General features: G+C 40.5%; 1 protein-coding gene and 1 long non-coding RNA gene across 5 annotated transcripts; both read right to left on the bottom strand.

Moving 5' to 3' along the window:
• Positions 1-2261: 2261 nt before the first annotated feature.
• On the bottom strand, positions 2262-6381 carry LOC109198278 (uncharacterized). 4 transcript variants are annotated; one of them, XR_002059170.2, is made up of 3 exons: positions 5294-6381; positions 4393-4550; positions 2262-3010 (listed from the first exon to the last, which is right to left on the bottom strand). It is a non-coding gene; the product is annotated as an uncharacterized LOC109198278 (long non-coding RNA). The 4 variants fall into 4 exon arrangements; XR_002059169.2 differs by having other exon boundaries at positions 5287-6381; XR_002059172.2 differs by lacking the exon at positions 2262-3010 and adding an exon at positions 3055-3957 and having other exon boundaries at positions 5287-6381.
• Positions 6382-6400: 19 nt separating this feature from the next.
• Positions 6401-9101, bottom strand: LOC109198277 (zinc finger BED domain-containing protein 1-like). The gene is made up of 2 exons (XM_019353820.2): positions 7893-9101; positions 6401-7675 (listed from the first exon to the last, which is right to left on the bottom strand). Exons 1-2 carry the CDS (start codon positions 8963-8965, stop codon positions 7024-7026), a joined length of 1725 nt encoding a protein of 574 aa, XP_019209365.1. The 5' UTR covers positions 8966-9101; the 3' UTR covers positions 6401-7023.
• Positions 9102-9922: the final 821 nt, after the last annotated feature.

The raw sequence follows: 9922 nt of genomic DNA on the forward strand, positions 1-9922 counted from the left end.
AATGTTCTTTGTCTGTGTCTCTGTATATAAGATGTAAGGGCGGTGGCCACAATTCAGAGATGATCCTGGTGTTTCACTGGGATGCTCTCTCCACATTGCAATGTGTTCATTAAACCCACTTCAAATCAAGCTCACTGGGTGTGTTGCAGGTTATTGTTAAAATTTCCACAACAGAACACAATCATAATTTAGGTAAAGAGATGCTAAAAAGTCACCAAAGTTGTTAATGAAACCTTATTATATTTCGGGGGATGGTAAATCACAACACAGCCTCGTCAGGGGGCTGCCCGAGAACCTGCCACCTCACCCGGACCTAGTACTCCCTCTGTGTCCACCCTCCATCTTCAAACAGTAAGGCAAATTACTGTGATGTTTCCAAATTTTCCCGTACACTATTTCCCAGCCTTAATTATTAAATCCACTCTCCTCTCTTTGCAGCACACTGAGACTCCCAGTGCATTTCCCGCAGTCTGCGTCTCCCCTCTATGCTCATGAGAAAAGAGTTTTTCATGAAGATTTAGGTTTTGCTAGTTGATAACTCAGGTCAAGCCCTTGTTTTAAGTTTTGTTTACAGGCATAGAGGAAAACCTTAGTTTATGGTACCTTGTTATTTATCTTAACATTTTTCCTTTTTGGGAAATAAAGACTTATTCATGTTTTCACATTCATGTGATGTTTTGTATGAATTCTGCAGTTGAGTCCTCCCGTCAGCCCGGCCTAGGCCATGACAGAAATTTTATTCCATGTAACCTTCTCCTAACTTGACATAACAAATGTTAAATTAGTAAAGTGTGCAACCTACCTGACATTGCAAAACTTTGTTGAATGCCTCTCTTTATGTTAAAAGGAGCACTTAAACTGCCAATGACCTTCAAAACATAACATGGTCAATCACTTTTCTCAACTTGCATGCCCATACTTTGAGAAGATCTTATAGTCAGCACATAAGAGACTGACTTGTCTCCAATTCTTTATTTCATAAAGATCTTCATTCTTGGGAAGAAGCGTGAGTACAGCTCTGCAACAGCTTAGGGGGAACTTTCCCCCAAGCCACACTGTCATTGAGAACGTCCAACAGAGCTTCAGCCAACACAGACCAATGTGATTTATCAAATTCCACAGGCAAGCCATCTATTCCTGGAGTTGTATCTTTTTCCATACTCAACAATGCCTCCAAGACAATAACTATGCTGCCAAGTCAATGTTCTCTTGCTGTGAAACCTTGGGCAAGTTATTAGGAAACTCTTCACTCATCAACAAATCTTTTCTAAACTCACTGACATATGAAAAATAATCTGCAGCTCTTTTTTTGTAATTCAGTGGGGTCAACTCTTTTGCATCCTCACATCAAATTCAGTGAAAAGATCGATTTTCTCAGTTTTTTCCCTCCAAACTAAAGAGGTATTTAGAGGAAGCATTCATATTTAAAAAATATTTTGAAAACGGGTTATAGAGCTAGATGGTAGATATTGGGTGTTGATTCTTTATACAATGAGAAGTTGGTCCTATACAGCCTCTTTATTATTGGGGTTGAAGATTACATCTTTCTTATCCTGTTGGGTTAGGTGGACAAGTATTGGGAATGAAGTATGAACTATGAAGTTTGACTACGAATAACACTAGATGATCTGTGCAGAACACTGAATTGAGCCACCATGGTTTTGGACCCCATATGGCCTCTGAAAGGAAATATTCCAGGTGAACATTATGGAAGGTTGTACCTGTTCTTTCCCACAATGGTGGGCCCCCAATTTCCTTTCCTATTTGTTCCTCGAGTTACGGCAGACTGTCACTACTTCTAAATGGAACGCAGCCTTCCTACGGCGGACAGCTAACAACAGGAATCGGACGCGCGGTCCACCCTAGTCCACAGCAACCACCATAGCAACAGCCTAGCATGACTTTAAAAACATATTCTTTCTTCATAACTTTCAAAAACGTGAAATGATTTGTAAAGTGTTAAAGTGTTACAGCTACAGAGAGCTATGGCGGTATCTTTGGAAGCTGTTTGCATAGCTAATACTATACGATGTAACCATGGAGACAGTCAGTCACGTGAGCTAGCGGTGCACGTTTACTACAGCGTCCACACGCTGCACAGGGTAAAGACATTACTTCAATATTGTTTTATATTTATATATATTTGCCTTCTGTTGACCATCACCTCAGGTTCACCATTACAGTTTCAGCATACAGATGCACACTGTCTAAATATGAACACATTAAAAAAAAAAATCATGTCTCAGAAATAAGCACAGCTGTTCATGTTTGTCATTATAGTTTTATTTGTAAGAAAACTGTGAACTTCAAATTGTGTATCAAGTCAAAGAACATTTGACAAGTCTGAGTCATTCCTTTGCCCTATGAGAGCTGGAATAAATATATATCCTGACAGTTACAGTTGAAACAGTAGAGACAGGTAGAAATGGGATCAGATTCATCTTTGCTTAGTCAGACACGTCCTGTGTTGGCCTTAGCCCGAATTTTCCTTGGGGTCAACCTTCAGGATAAATAAAGTTTCATTGAATTGAATTGAATCATATTAAAAAACAAACAATAGAACGATCCGTGTGATTTTGCATCCATTTCCAAATTGTAGTCAAGCAGCCCAGTCTCATAAATAGGTAACAGAAATGTCTCTAATGTAGACGTGTACAGTGTAGTGTAAGCATTAAAAGACCATAAAGGAAACACTAACATTTATGTGAAACTAATTGTAATAAAAAATGAGCAGGTGCTTTACAGATTTATAAGAAAGAATCTGAAAACAACACTTTTTTTGGTCTAAGTGGTCAAAGTAGAAAACAGAACTGATGTTCAAGAACAAACTGTAGCTGCACTAATATTACACATCTCAATTGTTGTGGTGAACAGACATGTTGCTTTTAAAACCACATGCAGTGTGTGACCATGACTGTCCACTGAGACCATGAACGCCACTTCGCTGAAGTCGTCTTCTTCTTCTTGCCATCAAAATGGAAGCAGACAGAGCACGAGCTGCTTTGATCTACTGAAAGGAAAAAGCAGAACATATGAGCTGAAACTATTAAGATAGAAACAATCGTTCAGTGCAGTCTCTCAGGTAGCTTAGCCTGTTACAGTACAGTTAACACAGTGTCAAGGAACTCCAGTGTGGGAACTAGTGGCTTTAGGTTTATAGTCATTTGAATTTCATCCATTCATTCATTTAATTCAGGAGGAAGAAATGCCAGGTTGGCGCAGGCTGGATAGATGCATTTGGTCCCATACTGTCTTTAACTAAATGACTTGGTTCACTTTATGGCTGGGCTGTATGTGGGGTTATATCATGTTATTTGGGCAGGAGTACCTGTCCCCTGTTAGGCTTAGAAAGTTTCTCCATAAGCAGAGCTTCCAAGTCTTATAGCTTTTAGCACATCTGTAGCTGTGCAGGCTGACAGGTTTTTGGTGGCTCTTTCTACCCCACACTGGTTGTGAGTGTGTAAATACCCCCACTACTTCTTTTGGGTTGCAGTTATCTTGGGAGGAAGGGGTGAGTCTGCCAGGACTAGATGAATAACAATGATCCGGGATACATAAATTTCATAATCTCTATCAATTAAACCTGGCCTGAGGGCTGCCATTTTTTACATTCAGTTATTTCTCTTAGAAATGTTGGATCTAAATAATGAAGGTGTTACAGTTAAAGTGACACTGGTCAGTGTATCAATATAAAAAATACCTGATATCGAGTGTCAAACAATATCAAAGCTGTAAAAGCTGTTTACAGTCAGAATTTATAAAACTATGATGTTTGTAAATAAATTCAAACAAGTGAGATTTTCTCTTTGTGCTGAATATCAACACTGTGACTTCTTAGGCAGTAAGCTTCACATCAGCACAGTTGTAGAAGCCGTCACTCCAAATGTCTTTTGATAACAAGAAAAAAATACCTTGTCAGTCCACAGCCTGAAGTTCTTCTCCAAACATCTTCTTTGTCTGCTGGTTTGAAGACAATAAACCACAAAAAGATGATTTAGTCACTTTGTCTGCATCATGCAGCTCGAATGTGTCGTGCAATGATGTTGAATAGCCGTCGTTATCCCTCTGCTGTGTCACTAAGATTGTACTGTACAGCATCTCATTGACATGTGAGGAACGCTTATGTAACACGATAACAGACGTCTGGTCTTACATCATTAAAATATAACGGGCAGGAGATATTAAGATATTTTTATATTTATATTATATTTTATAGCTGACAGATATTACTAAATAGATAGAATTTACTAAATGGTTGATGTACATGAAAAATATGTCCATAATCACAAATGACCATGAGAGCCAGTAGAATTAATTCAACTGGACACTCAAAAGACGTCCTTAAAAGCTCTTTAAGTGGCAGAACAAATGAAGAAACAGTTAATTGCTCACTTGAGATGAAATCTGCTCAGCTACTTTGAAAACAGCTTCTAACTGGTTCCTCCTTTAACAGGATGACTGCTCAGGGGTAAGGCCATCATGCAGTCCAGCAACCTTTATGGTTCTGCTTTGATTCACCAGGAACTATTAGGGAAACCTTCCAGCGCCTCCTGTGAAAGACACAGGGATAAACACAAACATTTATTAACATGTTCCACAGTCTTCCAGTTTGATTTTCTCATCCTGTGGACAACAACATACAGGGATGCAGGTTTATTGTTAACTTTTGTAAGGTTTCTTTACTGAACATATCCAGCTGCAGCTCCACTGTGATCCTGGATAAGCACTTAAGAAAATGTGTCAATAAATGGACATACATCAGTTTACTATATTTATCCAAACAGACGGGACCAATAATGCTTGACTGAGTTAGAGACTTTAACAGACTCTTCTATGTAAGAATGTCTCGTGCTGATAGACCTGCAAATTTGACAACAAAGGTTTTTCAGACTACATGTGGCTGTCCTCTATGTCAGCTCACACATTTACATTCATGTCACACTTATTTCTGCTTTCCCATTTTTATCATTATTACTTACATTTTGATTAGATACCTTGAGTTTGTAAATGATCAGATTACATAATTGGGATACAATTCAATACAATTCATGTACCCAATTCAGGGTTGTGGGAGGATGAAGCCTATCCCAGCTGATACAGGACAAAGACAAGCTGCCAGTTATCGCAGGGCTAAGACAATACGTGTAACAGAAAATCCACTTAAATGTTTGATATTTCTAATAATAATCATAATTATGACTATTATTTAAAGGTTTCTTTATAAATACATTTCGATTTTTTTTTATAACCCCTAGAATATAAACCTGAGCTGTTTCAGATTCTGACCTCTGACCTCAGTGACAGGCTGTGTCCTCACTGCAGCTCCCTCTGGGAAGTACGTCTGCTTCTTGTCTTCCCCCAGTGTTGACCGCCTGCCCTGAATATCACGTACTGTACCTGAGGAACTAAAAGGACAAACACTTGCCTTCATTTATGAAGTACATTCATACAGAGATAATCTATGGAAACACACTAGTTCAATCTTTGGGAGGAATCAGTTCCTGTGAAACATTTCTGTAAATCAACATCGTGGAGAATGAAATGAGTTCTTCAGGTGACTCAGCAGTCCGACACTGACAAATGAAACTTCTGTGGATGAAGAATCAGGATTTTTTTGATTTCCAATCCAGTTAAACTATTAAGGATGAAGCAACAGTGCTCATCTTCGCTCTTCTGAAATCTGTGTTAAACAACAACAAACATAAATTAGTAACAAAAATACAGCTGAGTAGAAGCTTTACAAACCACCAGCAGCCATAAATTAATTAATTAATAAATAAATGTAAATTTTAATCTTCAAATGTTTCTGAGCCGTCTTCAACCTGCTTTTAACACAGAAAAGTCCCACAGTCAATGCAGCCTGACTCAATCCTAAATGTTCAGCACACACAGAGACACAGAGGGACCGTTTAAAGTTTAGTGTTAACCTGAGTCACTGATCATTTACAGTATTACAGAGTCTGGCAGTTGTGATGGCCAAACCCGTGGCCACACTTTAAAGTCAGTAACTCTTCATTTTTTCATTTGAACATAGTAACACACTTTAGTTTCCAATAACTTTATTGATTGGTTTGGATACATTTGTTCTATTTGTAAGCGCGCACATTTAGTTTACTTATGTATTCATACCACTTCATTACTTTGATTTTTGACTAACCTTTGTCTTTTTATTTCTTACCTGCCATCATCCCTGGGAGTTGCTGGAGAAAAGCTGGTAGCCAGGGTTTGAAACCATTAAATACAAAGAGGGCTAATTGGACCACACCACCACTTCCTGCTAAAGGGGAGAATATGTGTTTTCTTTACTTTAAAAACAAAGTATTTGTATTTAATTAAATATTTGAGTTTAGGGTTTAATGGGGTTTTTGATTTTCCTCTTTGGTGTTTAGTTTATTAATAGGGCTGTCAAATGATTAAAATTTTTAATCAGATTAATCACAGCCTAAAAATTAATTAATCATGATTAATCGCAACTCGAAATATGACCAAAATGTGTGCAAACATACGGACAGATAGCGGATTTTTACACACTTGTTAGTGTTATTTAATGCTAAGACCACGCTGAGTGGCCTGCGTTCACTCAGCGTGGTCTGACGTAGGCTGGGTGTTGTGCTGGAAGCGAATTAATCACAGCCTAAAAATTGATTAATCGCAACTCGAAATATATGTGTATATGTGTATATATGTGTAAAAATCGGGACAGATAGTGGTTTTTAACACACTTGTTTGTTTTATTTATTATTAATTGTGAGTACAAGCAGTACAAGCAGAACAGGGCTTCAAATAATTGTGAGGGATTTTTACTGAATGTTTTCCACCCGTTTAAATCTAGCACATTGTTTTATCCATATACATCTTCAAGTTCACAGAACATAGGCCTAATTCAACAGGCAAAATAGAAAAAATCTCCAATCATCCTTTTGGGTAAGGTAGATTAGTGCAAAAAAATATGAACAACAGTGAAAAGTATTGTTTAAATCACATTCAACCATAGAACAAGCTCTAAACACACGGTCCTCTGGTCTACTCATCCTTCAGCCAGTTGCTGAGACAAACCAACTTGTCCACGTTCTCTGAGTGCAGAGCAGACCTCTTCTTGTTCACAATGTGCCCTGCTACAGAGAACAGCCTCTCACAGGGCACTGTGGAGGCAGGAGTGGCCAGGTATCTGCGAGCAAGGCGGGCCAGCTGGCTGTGGGCTCCTGCATGAGCTGCCCACCACTGTAAGGGACAGTCCTCTAAGGCAGTGCAGGGCTCTGCTCTGTAGCGCTGTATGGCTCTGTCCTGCTGTACCTCCTCCTCTGACTCAGAGTCAGAGTCCATCTGCAGCAGGCTCAGCCTCTTCTTGGCTGGACCTTCTTCTGCAGTGTGTGATCTTCTAGGAGAGTCTTCATGCAGCATGCCTGCCAGTGTGGTCCACACTGCTTCTCTGTCAGTCTTGGGCACACTGCGTAGGTCTTTAAAACGTGGGTCCAGTGCAGTTGCGATCTGGAGCCATGCATAGTTGGTATGTTCCTGGCGGGAAGCAAGGTCTTCCTTAAACTTCTCTTTAAACCTCACCACATATGCAGGGTCCTCATCAGTTACTTCCATGACACGGCGCAGGTGGCAGAAGGCTGGTAGAACTACAGAGCAGGAGACGTAGGCCTCTCCTCCCAGCAGTTCAGTCACATATCTGCAGTGCAATACACACACACACACACACACACACACACACACACAGATAAGACAGCAAATTAAAAAAAGCTTTTTAATACTAGGTAATATTAATAAAATATTTGATTTCATTTATTTTTTAAATAAGACATTTTCATAATAACAAAACTGATTTAAGATGTATGTTTGATACATTTAATCTAAACCTACAATTATGGTCACAATGACAGGCTCACCTGCAGGGCTCTAGAAGTGTCTCCAGTCTCTGGAGTTTGTCCCACTCTGGAGGCGTCAGGAGGACAAGTTTATGCTTTTGTTTATCCAGAGTCGCGGTTACTGCAGTTTGGTTGCGGATCAAGCGCTTCACCATCTCCAGCGTGGAGTTCCAGCGCGTAGGCACGTCCTGGGCCAACGGCTCCTGCTTGCGCCCCAGTGACACCTGCTCTGCGTTCAGCTCTGCTGTGTTTGCTGGGCTGTGCTTAAAATGGCCAACAATTTTGCGGCATTTGGCCAGCGCAGTGACAAAGCCACTGTCTGCGAGACTCACTGTGATGCATCTCTGTAGAATGTGCGCGGTACACGGCATGTGATTGAATGGCATGATGCGAGCCGCGGCGATCATATTGCGCGCACTGTCCGTGCCTACTGTTGTCACCTTCTCCTCAATTCTCCACCTGCGAGCAACAGTCTGGAACTGCTCTGCACAAGCCTCCGCAAAGTGCCGCTCTTCCGTTTTCATTATAGTCAGCGCAAAGGATGTCAGACCCCAGGCTTCAGTGATTAAATGCGCAGTAACTCCCAGGTAATTGTCATTACTCAATGATGTCCAGTGGTCTCCTGTCAGAGCCACGCATTCTGTGTGAACTAAAGCCTCTTCTTTTTTCTTTTTCTCCGTTTCATACAGTTCGTGGATTCGAATTGTTATTGTGCTTCTCGCTGGGGGCTTGTAGGACGCGTCCTGAGATGCAACCTTTAAAACATCCGCAAAGCCCTTGTCCTCCACAATGCTTAGCGGTCTACAGTCCTTTGCTATCCATTTGGCTATATTGTCGGTCAGTTTGTCCAAAGAAGACTTACCGAGTGGCCTGCGTTCACTAAGAGTGGTCTGACGCAGGCCGGGTGAAGCTGCTGCCCCGACAAACGCGTGTTTGGCATTAAGGTGGTATTTTAAGGTCGAATTTGAACGGTGAAATTGAAACTCTTTACTACAGTGAGTGCAAATTACAACGCGTTTGTTTATTGTCCCATCTATGTTCTTCTTGTATTTAAATTCCCCATCCAGAAGGCCATCCTGTTCCTGCTTCTCCATTTTCAGTGGCGCAGTAAACAAATCAAGTGGAATTATGGGAGCGACTTTTCTGCGTGTTGCGCTAAATCAGGGGTGCCCAATCCCGGTCCTCGAGAGCTACCGTCCTGCAGCTTTTAGACGCATCCTTGTTCCGACACACCTGAATCAAATGAATGGCTTGTTATCAGGCCTTTGCCAAACTTGATGGCATGCTAAAGAGGTAATCAAACCATTTGATTCAGCTGTGTTGGAGTAGGGATACATCTAAAAGCTGCAGGATAGTAGCTCTCGAGGACTGGGATTGAGCACCCCTGCGCTAAATAGTTAAATATTCTAACGTAATTAATTCCAAAATTTAATTATCGCAATTAACGCGTTAATTTCGACAGCTATATTTATTAACAAACTAGATTGTACTGCATTGTTTTGTGATTTATGATTGTGTTTGTTTGTTACCCCTCATGTGTCACAATGGTCTGATCAGCCATTATATATACCCTTGTATGTTATTTCATGTTAGGTCAATTATGTTTGTTTGGGCAGTCATTTGGTTTGTTAAGTTTGCAGTCTTTGCCTGAGTTCAGTTTTGTTTCTTTGACCTCTTTTATGAGCTCAACATTTATTACTTTTGTAAATATAATTTTTGGGGGTTAAATAAATGGAAACTATATTGTAACGATGGATAAATGTTGTGTTATAGTCAGGTTGTTTATCTCTGCACGCTGTTGTTTCTTTAAGATACATGTTTGGTTGTGCTGCAGGAAAAAGGGTGTTAATGTGTGCAGGAAGGGGAGGGCGGTCCTGTGTTGTTGTGGTTGTGTGTGACTGTGCGGGGCTGAAGTGAGGGGTTATATGAGAGCACTCTCCCCGGAGTTAACGGCCTGTTCGCCTGTCACCGAATAAACGGACAAACTGAGACCCAAACGTCTGGTTCTTGAGAACGTTACACTGGTGTCAGAAGTGAAGAACGTCCGCCTG

Source organism: Oreochromis niloticus, unplaced genomic scaffold, assembly GCF_001858045.2.
Source record: "Oreochromis niloticus isolate F11D_XX unplaced genomic scaffold, O_niloticus_UMD_NMBU tig00002655_pilon, whole genome shotgun sequence".
Taxonomy (NCBI): domain Eukaryota; kingdom Metazoa; phylum Chordata; class Actinopteri; order Cichliformes; family Cichlidae; genus Oreochromis; species Oreochromis niloticus.

Coding starts and splice junctions, on each gene's coding strand:
- LOC109198277 (XM_019353820.2), bottom strand. CDS start 8,965: ATGGAGAAGCAGGAACAGGATGGCCTTCTGGATGGGGAATTTAAATAC. Junction 7,676..7,892: donor ACACTTCTAGAGCCCTGCAG/GTGAGCCTGTCA, acceptor ATTGCACTGCAG/ATATGTGACTGAACTGCTGG.